Source organism: Notothenia coriiceps, unplaced genomic scaffold, assembly GCF_000735185.1.
Source record: "Notothenia coriiceps isolate Sejong01 unplaced genomic scaffold, NC01 NC01_scaffold00024667, whole genome shotgun sequence".
In the NCBI taxonomy this organism is placed as follows: domain Eukaryota; kingdom Metazoa; phylum Chordata; class Actinopteri; order Perciformes; family Nototheniidae; genus Notothenia; species Notothenia coriiceps.
This window is the reverse complement of record NW_011357368.1, coordinates 7,255,719-7,268,900: the sequence shown is the minus strand read 5'-3', so window position 1 is coordinate 7,268,900 and position 13,182 is coordinate 7,255,719. Positions and strand designations below refer to the sequence as shown.

At 39.3% G+C, this 13,182-nt stretch overlaps 2 protein-coding genes across 4 annotated transcripts in view; one reads left to right on the top strand and one right to left on the bottom strand.

Annotated features, from left to right (window-relative positions):
* The window catches only part of LOC104955470 (dnaJ homolog subfamily C member 13), a 41,128-nt gene extending 34,713 nt beyond the window's left edge, over positions 1–6,415 (bottom strand). Inside the window, exons 1-2 of the mRNA XM_010782796.1 lie at positions 6,264–6,415; positions 3,523–3,603 (exon numbers count right to left, since the gene is read on the bottom strand). Of these exons, the coding sequence (XP_010781098.1) occupies positions 3,523–3,590 (68 nt within the window). The 5' untranslated portion in view covers positions 3,591–3,603; positions 6,264–6,415. The remainder of the gene's footprint in view (positions 1–3,522; positions 3,604–6,263) is intronic.
* Positions 6,416–8,636: 2,221 nt separating this feature from the next.
* The window catches only part of lztfl1 (leucine zipper transcription factor-like 1), a 22,626-nt gene continuing 18,080 nt past the window's right edge, over positions 8,637–13,182 (top strand). Inside the window, exons 1-3 of one of the 3 annotated variants that reach the window (XM_010782642.1) lie at positions 8,637–8,959; positions 10,307–10,431; positions 10,557–10,751. In XM_010782642.1, coding sequence (XP_010780944.1) covers positions 8,648–8,959; positions 10,307–10,431; positions 10,557–10,751 — 632 coding nt within the window. In that variant the 5' untranslated portion in view covers positions 8,637–8,647. Of the gene's footprint in view, positions 8,960–9,732; positions 10,018–10,306; positions 10,432–10,556; positions 10,752–13,182 lie in introns of those variants that run through there. The other 2 variants (XM_010782641.1, XM_010782643.1) reach the window with 2 other exon arrangements.

Genomic DNA, 13,182 nt, shown 5'->3' with positions numbered 1-13,182 from the left:
ATACCTATATAAAGATCGTTTTTTTTTCAAAACACCAAACAGATCCTGCATTTTAGCCATGCCTCATTTAGCTCTATATGCTCTTTCAAGCGCTGTTTTTGCAGGGGACTGATTCTGTGAGCTGCAGCTGACCACGCCCCCCTGCAGGAGAGGGGAGCGTGCTCTGAGATCAGCTGCTGGGCTCTCAGAAGAGGAGGAGAAAAAGAGATCTCCGTCCTCCTTGTTTTATTCTTATAGAAGTAAGAAGAGAAGTAATGGGGCAGAAACCCTCCTTTTTACGCAGCCTTTTTTCCAGACATAGACATCAAACGGCAACACATATTCAGTTGCCAGTTACTTTGGCTTTAGGGCAGGGATATCTAGATACTTTCCAAGGTTTGACATAATGAATTGTGCTACTTTTAAAGCAAGCAACAATGTTTTCAAATCTGTAATCAAAAAGCTCCTCAAAAACGCTATCGAAGCAGTTCCTGCCGTTGCTTCGTTAGTTCAAACAGTAACAACGGACTATTTTCTTAGCGGATGCATGTCAATTTAAATCCATACAACTATTTTTTAAATCAATAAAATCATTTTCTAAATCCATAAAAGCATTTCAATTAATATTGGGAGTCATATCGTTACTTTGTTGAGAATGTGGCCATGTAATAAGCGGGATAATGTGCACATTGCATAGTGTGCCTTAATGCCGATCTAGATCCCTCCGCTTCGCATCGGGCTCCTGATCAGCCTGTCGGTGTTCTTTTCCCCATAATGACCGCGTCGCTGCACATTATCCCTCACATATGATTATATAGAGTCATTATTCATTTGTTTTAAACCAGGAAGTGCAAACGCTTGCCTCGGGGAGGGAGAAAAAGAGCCACAGCGGAGAATAAACAGAAGGGCAACCATGGCAACCATGCAAGTGAAGTCTTCTTCGCTGCTTTTGCGGCAGACTACAGCGCCACTTACAGGCCTAGCATATGTACTACAGCGTCTCCAGCGCTTTCAAGCGGCAATGGCCGGCCGTGGCCCAACCTCTCATTCCCCTGATTGGTGGAGAATTGACCAATAGCCGTAGCGCCACCGTCCTGACGTCAGGACAGTGTTCAAACCTGGATCAATCTGTATCAGATCTGTTGCAGCCCCTTTTTTTGAGATTTGGGTTTGGAGGAAAATAGAGAGGGTTGTGTTTTCTGACACTTGGTGAGTTCCCTGACACACCGGGGACACGATATTCATGTATACAAGACGTACAAAAGNCCTCATTTCGCTCTTTCCAGTGCTGTTTTTGCAGGGGGCTGATTCTGTGAGCTGCAGCTGACCACACCCCCCTGCAGGAGAGGGGAGCGTGCTCTGAGAATCTCAGAGCACGCTCCCCTCTCCTGCAGGGGGGTGTGGTCAGCTGCAGCTCACAGAATCAGCCCCCTGCAAAAACAGCACTGGAAAGAGCGAAATGAGGCATGGCTAAAATGCAGGATCGTTTTGGTATTTTGAAAAAAAAACTATATTTATATACTTTATATAGGTATGGCCCTACAATATATTGTTCAAATATAGCATGATAGGTCCACTTTAGGTGTGCTTCAAATATGTTTTCTTGGTAAGTTTTTGCTTTGTTTTTAGACTAAAAAGGTTGGTTATAAATCAAATTAGATCATGGTTTCCAGGATTCACAGGAGACAAAGAAGCCCACAATATCTTAGGTTGTTATAAAGCAAGAACTGTTGCCTCCTAAAACTGTGTGACTCGTGCCCTTTTCATACAGAAGAAGGGCATAGGATGCAGTTCCTCTGAATTGTATTTGACAGATTCATGACACAACTGTCAAAAGTTAATCCCCTGATGTCAGCATTTGTACATTGATGTCTTCAACTGTAGTTACGCTTCACTGAGATTTCACAGAATTGCATTTCAGAAGCAACAAATTAAGTTTCATTTTCCCCTGCTCACTCCCTCTCATATAGTCGTCTGCGTCTTCTCATCTTTCTCTTTCTCTCTTAGGGGTGACAGTTGAATGACATTCAAATTCAGTTTTCATCCCTGATAGAGGCGTGTTCGACAAAAACCGGGCAGAGAGCAACCCACTTTCAAGTCGGTAGGAGGCTCATGGAAATCTGTCTTTCCATTCAGACCAATCATAAATGGGGGTTTAAAGTGCGCCACTGTGTCGCTCTGACTCGACCTCCCCTGTATCCACCACACATACATCAACACTGGTCTATGTCGGACCCTTCAGGAAGCATTAGCAGGATGAAGCCTCGATGATGGCTAATGCTCTGCAGCCCTGCTTCAGTTACCAAAGTCAATGGCAGTCCTTAATGGCACAAAGACATTTAGAGAGCAGGTACTGGTAATGTGATGCCACCGGCTCAAACTGAGCATCTCCATCTTTTAGCATGAGGGACACCAAAGTATTTACATCAAGTCACATAGTATGTAATTTAACTATAATCTATCAAATGAAAACAAATACCTTTTGCCTTAGATGATCATGGACATAGGGTTAGGATTAGTTTACAGCATAAATAAACTTTGCTGCCCTTATTTTTCCTTTATTGTACTCTACCAGTTTACATCATGTTCTTTTCAGTAACTAAAAAAAATGAAAAGTGATTTCCTTTTATTAGTGGTGTAAATTGATTGAAATTTAATAGCGTTTATCACAATCATAATCTGTGGTTAATGATGATTAATTACAAGTTTCAAATAAACGCACTACAAACTGCTAAGGGAAATAGGAGGATTTGTAAATGTATTATAATATCTGAGCTTAGTTCATGATTTTTGAATTATTGGCATGATGTCTGATTACTTTCCAAAACTAAGCTAAAACAACACAGAGAGCCGCTGTGATTGCACCCTCTATATATGTACACACTACACAGTGCTTACGCTTGTATGGCAGTATTCCTGCTGTCACATCCATATATTTTTGCAAGCACTATCTTTTCCTTTATTGCTAACCTCTCCCAATCCTGTGCGACTTCAACAAATTGCCTTTACTTCATTTTCACCACATCCATAGCGAAGGACTTTCAAAATAGTTGGTGATTTATATTCTGTCAAACCACTAGTTGCAGCTGTAGTTTTGTTTACTTCCTCTCAATAAAAAAACAAGTTGCCCCCTATAGTAACAATTATGTGAGTATTGAGAGTAAGAGTAACATTGTGAAAAACAGTTTCATGTTTTGGTATCCATAAAACACATGAACCATCTTGCTGTGTTTACTGTCAGTATCTGTGTCTTTGGGTCACATTTCATAAGACATGCAGCTCTACAAAACACAGCTCATTAGTGCTGATCAGGGTCTGCAGACCTCCTATCCCTGTCTAAGATAAGGAATGTCAACACAACGGAAGAACTGCGTCAGGATTTTAAGTGAAGAAGACAAACAAAGTGATGAAGGGAAGACTTTAGGTCAATGTTGCGTTGTAAATGAATACAAAAGAGAGGTAGTAGACAAGGTTCAAGCCCTGAAATGGCACCAGCTCTGAAAAGGAATCAGTGGGGTTATAAAAACATGTTATGGGTCTTACTTTCCCCTCCAGGAGTGTTTGGTGGTGTAGAAGCAGGCCATGTCTTTATTTTCTTTGACGACATTCATCTTTTCACGGGACCTACAAAACAGACGAAAAGTTATAATGATTAGGGTAAAATAAAAACATAAATAAATATCTTTAAAATGACTTGAAAGGAAATGTTACATTTTTAAATTACACAAAAGAGGGGGAGGATGATCTCCAGTTAAAGTCACTAAATAACCTGCAGCTTCACAGGTCTTCAATACATCGAGTTTATGTAACATGCGTTCCAATATACTGCCACACACACTTCACACAGACATTCAACATTTTGCAGCTTGAAGAGAGAGACTCCCACATGACATTCCATCGACTACAGAACTAATACAGAGAAAATAGCGATTATTCAACGTCCGAGTAGTCCATGTGTATTGCAGCGCTCCATGACTGACTGATTCTTAAATACCATTAGCTTAGCTATTAACCATAGGATCAATGCAGCTGGTAGCACATGACTTCCAAATGATTATAAACCACTCTTTGATATGTTTTGATTTACTCAGACGAAGAGGAAAACTGATAAGGAACTACTGCGATATGATCTGCTCAGACAAAACCGAGGTCTTTCACTCCAGTCGGATATGATGAATACAGAAATAACACAACAGTACACCAGCTGAGCTTGTGTCAATACAATCTGGTGCAGAGCCAGAGTGGCCTATTGATCACTTCAGATACACAGGGGTTAGACCATGTCTCAGTGTTTTGGCCTCACAAATCCTCACACCTGGACAATGGATAAACTAAAATCCATGTTATTGAAACTAAAACCAAACCGAGTGTCCTTCTCCAATTAGCACAAACCATCATTAGGCTCGTTATAAGAGTGATTGTTTGTCAAAGATGGTTTCAAGCAAAGCAGTAAAAAACAAGATTAAAGCAAATTCCTCTCCTATCCTTAGTGCAGTATTCTGCTGCACTGTGACATGAGGAACCTGTGTCAGCACTCTGCCAGGATCCTGGAAAAAAATCTGACTCCAGTTTTCCTTCCTCTCCATTTCTGTGTGCGGCTGAATCAAGGGACAGCAGGTCCACCAACACTGGACTTGGACCTTTAAAAATTAGCCAGTGTCTGGGTCTCAATAATTGATGCCTGTGCATGAGAAACAAAGCTGCAAGGAAATGTCAAGAGCCAAGTTTTGCATCAACAGTTTTTTTTTCTTTCTGACACACATTCACGGAGCTGCATAATTAATTTAATCCAGAGCGGGGGGCTGATGGAATGCACAATAGGAGATGTTAACAGCAAGCAGTGCACAGCATGCTCTTTGCTTCTGCAGAGGGCAGTGCCGTTTCTAATACATTACTGGGTTGAAAGCGTTTTGTGAGGACTGAGGAGTTTAAAAGTCAAGCCAGATTCCAGGATTTAGTCATGTGATTCCTCCTCCCACCTCTTCCTGCCTGTATACAGATCAATAGCAATTTAATGATGGGCTATCCTTGAGCAAAAAATAGAAGACAAAAGAGGAAAGGAAACAAGAGAATAACAGTCAATGAAAATGGAACCAGACCCAAAGCAAAGCACACACCATTTACATGAAAACTTGTTCCAGACAGGACTCCCAACTTTTCATCAACATTAGCAAACACGGCTTTTGAAATGGGATCTGAACAACTGTAAACAGACTATCAACCATATTACTGGTTAGTTACCAAAAAACAGACTACAGACGCAAGTTAAACTCTAAGTTCCACGACAATTAACCATGTAATACTGTGTTAACAACTCCTTTGCTCTCCTTTGCTATTTCATTCTGTTTTCTTCCATGTTTCTCACAGCTGTGAAGAAAAAAAAGAGTTGAATCAGCATTTTCCTTTGAAAAGCACAATAAAAATGATATGTAAACTGCATCAGCATCAGTGTGGGTACAAGGGTCAAATGATCATTTGTTATTACATCATTATATGGGCCTAACTTTTTCTTACATCTCCAGTTAATACCAAGTTGAACATAAACCATGTCTGAACTGACAGCACAATAGAAGCACAATCTATAGGATTTTTGACATAGCCAGAAGCATTAAGCAAATATCATTCTGGTTTCTGCAATGTGGTTTTCTTCTTAAAAGCTGTTTCTGCACTTAAGACGTGTTGCAATGTCCTCCTCTTATTTGCCAATTATGTGAATCATCTCAATGTCAACTTGCACTTACTCTACTTCATCTTGTATGGCTCTATAACGATTTAATGAACAACTTGCTTGCAGTTTGTTTACACGTGACTAGAGATATAAACATATAGGTTACACAAAATGCGTTGAAAAAGCTGTCCGTGATTCTTAAGTCCATTTGATTTTGAGTGCTGGATCCCGATCTGTCAAGTAAATCCATGACAAACAGAATTAACGTTACCTGGCTTTCAAACGCTTAGCCAAAGTATCCTTCATTGCAGCGGGCCTACACGGTTAACTGGCTAAAAACAAGAACGACAGCACATTATATAGATGTCGATAGTGCTGCTCCTCCTCACAAGAATAAAAGATAACCCAGAGACTATTGTTATCAGCGTTTGTTTGCTAAATGCAAAAAAGGGGCTGTGGCAGGCTAATGTTGGGTTAGCGTCAAGCTAGCGGCTACCTAGCACTGTACTCGGGTTTGGCAGAAGAGCTAGCTAGTCGCATTAGCAGCGGGGTTCAATCAAGCAAACATGGAGAAGATGGCTTGAAGACAGTGGCAGGTGCAAACGGTTGCAATTACCTGTAAATTCGCTAACGGGTAATTGTCGAAGCCGTCCCTCAGCCCCCCACCCTCCTCCGAGTGCGGGTGGTGCTTCTCAGTTTTCCCACTTTGGTGCTGAAGGTGCTCAGTTACGCCGTATTCCCCCCAACAGGGCTCAGGACGCTGCCATATTCCTGATACCAATAGAGTGCTACTGCGCAAGCGTGAGGCCTGCCTGTCATGCGGGTGTCAGCTGATTGGTTTGTCTCGACGCGGAATTATCGAGAGGCCGACCCGAGATCAGTTCTTCTCTCAATTTCCTTCCGTGTTTGTATTGATACATACAGCCGACAACTGACCTCGGAGCAGTGAATTGCGCGGGGCTTGTGCTGACTTGGTTATATAGAGAATCTTTAGTTTCCATTTGTAAGGAGTGAATAAGCGACCATTTAATAAGCCAGATACATCATACTGAATGTATTAACCATGCTCCAAACACTCAAATATAGACTCTTATTAACTAATAGTTCGATTTTGACAGTCACTTTGCTTAGAGTAAATGTCTAAATGCCTTTTGTTGAATTGATCTAACTAAATAACTCCTTACCTTCTCCTATTTTTACATGTGCATTTATCTGCATATAACACTTCGTGTTAGCTTACAGTATATTGCCAAATAAAACCCTTAAAGTGCAGGTTTCCAGTTCCGGGGGCCTGCTAAATACAAACAGAGACCTGGAAAAATAAAGATTATTGTGCCATCTAGGGACAAAGTACTACCAATGCAGCAATACTTCCTATTATTATAACAGTGAGCACAAGTTAGGCCTAGATGAAAATTGAGACCAGAACAAAAATTATCTGGCCACACATTTACTGGCACAAAGTGTCATATCGCTTTGATATGAAATGGCAACTTGAAAAAATAAACACCTGCATACACAACCTTAAGTACTTTTATAATAATGTTTTTTTCCTGTCATATCATTCTTATACAACAGTTTACTTTAAATGCATCTATTACAACGCATGGTTGTAGGTGCCTACAATGTTTTAATGAAATGCTTCACATTGCTTCATTGTTTATTAAACATTACATTTTTCAATAAATTGATTTCTTTTAACACCTTTGCTTTGCAATGATCTTCAGTATTGTACAATCTAATATATTTGAGAGTTTGCTAGTTCCTAGGAGGAGGTCTAACTGACCACTGTGGACAGGCAGCCCCAGGGACTCCCAGGGCCAAAAACTGAAAAGAGTAGCCTAATCTCTGACCCTTCAGAATATGGTTTCAAGGTGTCTAGTACCTGTTTCAAAATGTAAGTGACTCACCGCGATTGAAGGTAAAGGGGAAACATCTTGGTCCCTGTGTCTGACTGATGTTGCACAGTGAAGCAGGGCAACACTGAGTGGTCACATTCTGATGCATCTGATTAGGTGACCAACCATGTGCTGCCTGTTAGTCTGATTTAATTACAGATAAAGAGACATGAGGAAAGTTTCCTCTTTTTTTTCTTCTTAAAAAAACCTTCTTAACACAATAGATAGAGATGTCCTTTTGGTTTCAGTGATAAATAACAAGTAGCCATTCAATTTCTATTAAGTTTTCAATTGGCTCACGTGAAGACAGATTCGTTTTTAATGATGAAAAAGCAGCCATTATGAGTCCAATCAGTAGATTAGTTAAAACATGTATTGAAGAAGAATACTATAAACTGGATAATTGTATTTAAATTGGTAAATAAATACTGCCATATGCTTAATCTAGTAAACCAAACTTGTTGTTGTGGTGCTAGCAGCCATTAGGAATTTAAAGAGATATACATGCTCTATTAGGGCGGGCCATACCATTTTTCTTTTGTAAATCGATCGAGAGGGGTGTTCATATAACGTATTTTGCGTGTAGAACATAAATCTGAAGATATTTTTCAATTCTGATGATCCTAACCTACATCAATTTGCAGTTGAATATTATCTATTTTTCGATTATTTACTATTCTTCTGGGAAAAAAGAGACTAAGTTGGGGGTCTTTTATTTTGAAATCAGGGCTTTTATTTTGAAGTCAGGGGTTTTATGTTCCTGTCTGAAGTGAAATGTAAAGGAAATTAAACGTACTTGTCGCTGGTACTTGTGTATCAGTGTTTTCAGTGTGAACTAGTTGAAATGGCTCAAGTCCAAACAAGGGCAAAATCGACTTCTCATTTGAGTAATATTGTTGGCACTGGGCGAGAGCTGTTGGTGTCTGAACTGCCAACTGTGATCCTGAGGTATGGCATCTACTTGAGGGATCAAAGTAAAGATGATAGGAGGAACTACACAGTGGACCAGCTGGTGGGTGATATCTTCCCTGGTCTGATTGGTCAGTGGAGCAAAGTGAATGCTCTTTTCAAACCACCTGTTATAAATGAAAAGGTGACCATCATGTCCAAGCTCAAGGAGGTCTGGAATCAGGCAGTGAAGTGTTCCCTTGGGAAGGCCAAACTTGATGCCAAAGAGAGGTTCAGTGTGAAGTTAGACCAATTATTTGATATTTTGACTTGCAAGTGTCAGATTACCAGTTGTGAGAGGGGAGGCTGTGATGGCTGTGTGATCCAAGCCCACATTAACTGTTCCTGCAGCAGAGAGAAAAGGATTCCTTTAAAAGATCTTGCATACATCAAGGGACAGAAAGAGAAGGTTGGAAGTAAAGGACCCCACCAAATGGGGGTCCCTGATCTGCAGGAGCACAGACAGGTGAGGAAATTGGAAAGGCAGGGGATGGAAAACATGGCTGAGGAAAGGAGAAGGAGCAAGGAGGAAAATGCTGCATTGCTCTATGATTACCAATGAAACATGTTAGAAGATACAAAAGAAAAACAGTCATTGTTTACTTTAAAACATACTGTCATTGTTTTTATGTGACTGGTAAATGTACTCAACATTGTGGCAGTCAGTGTCAAATATGCCATCGTGTTTTGCACAGCCGTTTCATTTTAAGATCCCAATCAAAAGCTTTTATGTCCCACTATTGTGTCAAACGAGGACCCATTGCTAAAACATATACATAAATATATGAGATTATACATGTCATGGGTGCAACAGAAAAAAAGGAGATTTTCTCAGAGGAAGCTACTGATGAGGAGCAGAGGTCCATTAGTTCAATACTGCCATCTACTGCTTAATACTATAAAGTGACGAAGACAGAAAAAACATGCTTTAAAATAAATTATATTGACCTTCTTGCACTTATGACCTGTACAATTAATTACTTAATAATTCGAAATCAATGAATGACGGAGACTTTTACAAGAAATTAGACAAGATTTAATATTGCTTGATTTTTTTTTTTACAAAAACATGTTTTTACAAAACGTGTAATACATGTTTTTAATAAGTATGCACATTTCTTTTATGATGTTTCATGAATATATATTATATTATAACAATCATTCGACCATAACTTTCATGCTGCACGCAATACGTAGCGCCGTTGAACGCCCCCCTAGTAACCAAGGCAATGACGCTCTTCTCCGTTACCAAGGCATTCTCAAGGCAAACACTAGCTGGAAAGCTCGGCTAGCCAATCTGCCAGATAATCTTATAGCTATGATTTAACCCGGTTTAGCCTCCTCACTGAGTTGAACTATTACTACAAAATAGTTTAGTAGAACCCTCGACTCCACCACCTTTCCGTTTGCTTCTAGTCTGTTTGCTGCGTGGCCTACATTATAGGCTGAAACACCCATTTCTCTTTTTATCACCAGTCTACAAGCTAAGCTAGTAACGTTAACATTAGCTGCACAGCCACCATGGTAAGTAGTTTCGTTCATTTGTGGTTATGGGGGTAGCCAGGCCACCTGTTTGCTTTTGGAAGTTAGCATGCTAAAGTTCTCGCTCTGTTTTATTAAATGACGGTTAGACAGTTAGCCCCAGAGTTAGCACACAGTATGGGCAAGCTCATGTGAATAGGCCGACACATATTAGCAGGGGGAAATCCTCTTCAAGATAGCTCATAAGCTAGTTGTGGTTTTCATTAGCTTCTCTCTCTGTCCATTGTACATCAGTGATGACAATCTATTCTCTGTCCATGTCTCCATGTAGGCTGAATTTGGGTTCAATGAACAGCATCAAAATGAAGTCATCAATTACATGCGATTTGCACGTTCAAAGAGGGTCTTGAGACTAAAGACTATTGACTCCTGCTTTGAGGAACTCAAAGATAGCAGGTAACTTGTCAACCTTACCTTTCTTTTATCATTGTTTTTATGTAAATCCCACTTCTAATTTAAAATATACAGTATATAACAACAGGTGGGTTGGAACTGTAATGTGTGTATGTTTCTCTCTGTAGGCTGGTGGAGGAAACCTTCACAGTGGACGAGGTGAAGGAGATGTTGGATGGGCTGCAGGTGGTGGTGCGTGGGGAGGTGGAGATGGAGCTGATCAACACAGCCCACACCAACGTGCTGCTGCTCAGGCAGCTCTTCTCACAGGCCGAGAAGTTCTACCTCCGACTGCAGAGTGATATCTCAGAGCTGGAGAACAGGTGAGCAGGGAGGAAGGAAACACATTCAGGTTCAAGATTCAACGGTTTTATTATCATGTGCACACTGCGCAGCTACAGTGTAGTTATGGCAATGAAAATCTTAGGTCCCGAGCTCTACAACAGTGCAACATATTATATAAAGGACATAAGACAATAAAATAATAATAATACAAAATTAAAAATAGTGCAAATGAACAGAGTACGATAGATTTGAATAAAAATAGAGCAGGTGAAACAGAATGTAAGATTAAATATTGTAATGTGAAATACAATTCATAATAATAATAATAATAATAAATGTAATCCTCCAACAGTGCAACATATTATATAAAGGACATACTGTAAGACAACAAAATAACAATAATAATAATAATACAAAAATAAAAATAGTGCAAATGAACAGAGTACGATAGATTTGAATAAAATAGTGCAGGTGAAAGAAACAGAATGTAAGGTTAAATATTGTAATGTGAAATACAATTATTAATAATAATACATTTAATTTTTATAATGCTTTTCCTGGTGCTCAAAGACGCTTTACATCAAATCAGAAACACGGTCCGTACGTGGAGTATTGGTGATTGATGATCACTATCTAGTGCCATCGTTTGACAACAGCTCTTACATGAAACGGTGAAAACCACATCAAATTCTGAAAAGCCGTGTCTTTTTTTTTTGACAGTCAAGAATAATATGGACTTTACGTAATTAGATTGTGGCTAAATCCTTCTTTATTTAGTAACCAGCCGCATAGATCAAAAAATTTTTACCAACCGAACTGTATATTCATTGATTTACAGTTGATTTCCCGAAATCGAACGTTAGTACTAGGGACAAAACTTCCACCTTTAACTCCTTCGGAAAGAGGTACAAGGAGTGGTAGTTTAAATAAAATTAAATACAACATATAGACTAGAGAGAGAAAAAGGAAGGAGAGGCAACAACAACAATCTCTCTCTAGTCTATTGTTGTTGCTCACTACACTCACCTTGTACCTCTTCGAAGGAGTTTAAAGTGGAATGTTTGCTCCCTAGCTATCGTGTACTGTTCTGATCGAAAATCAAACTGGTATACTCACCGATATATAGTTTCGGGTGTAAAAATTTTGTCTAATGGCTTTACTAAAATATAAGATAGATTGAGCACAATCTCAATAGTAAGTCCTATATATTCTCGGACTGAAAAATGCGACAAGAGGTTTCGAATTTATGATGGGTTTGTCGACGCGTTATCATGTAATGGCTGTTGTCAAACTGGCACCTTAGAAGATATAAATCCACCATACTCCCCACGGTACGGGTACGTTAAACGACAAGGAAACACACATACGAAGTCCGGGAACATTATACTTCTCCGCTGAAAAACCGTAGGAACGAAAGAATGTCGCTCGGTTCTTACCTACTATTTATCTAGGACTTTTTTCGGATCAATCCCTAATAACCAGTCTCGATTATTCGAAGATATATCGGTTTTTTCTTGTTTCCTCGACAAAAATTTTACATTTGAATTAGAGTTTGTAGACTTTGGTCGCTCATGTAAAAGTTAGACGAATTAAATAAACATATTTACACGATGTGTTAAAGATCTTATTTTAGTAATAATCTAACATAAGCTTTTCCTTGTCCTATGTATCAGATCAAGAAGATTTAATGTCTTCTACTGAATTAATAGGGAATAACCGACTATTCCGGGTTACGTCTTTCTTCTAAGGAAATTTAACCTTGTACAAAAATTTATACTAGCAAAAGTATTATACCCAGAGTTATCCCGCCTAACACTCAAAAGTCCGACTTACTTGTATGTCACCGTCCGTTTTTTCCTTACCTTTTTTTTCCTGCAATTCTAAGCTGTAAAACATACGTCTAAAGAACACGAACCGTTACTCCGGAAAAACGCCACCGTATTTGAGAATTGTACGGTTTCTATAGATTTCGATTTGTCCTTCCTTCACCAATTTTTCACTTTCACAAGAAAAAGAGTACTTGAGGCGCTTCACACTAATGTTACAAAATGCTCCGCCGCGAAAGATGCTCGAAGCAATGAAGTCCACACGCATGAGCACAACGGAACTTGACAGTGTAGTAAGGGTTATGAGTAAAATTAAAGTTGAAAAAGTGTCCAAATATAATTACACCTTCTTACTCCCGGTTCCCTATATATAAAATACGCCGGGTTTGTTCACGCTTATTCTAAAGGAAAAAAGAAAGTAACCTGAATATTCCGCGACAATAATTATGGTAGTTATAGAGATATTCTTGTCAAGTATGATGACACCTCATTTATAAGTGTACTGGAAGTCCGGTTTACAAAAGAAGAACACACAAGAACGCAGGTATTTGGTTTCGTAAGTAAGACCAACGTAGATATCATTAAATAAATTAAATATAAGGTATTATCCGATTATCAAGTAAACAAAATTTAAGTACAAAAA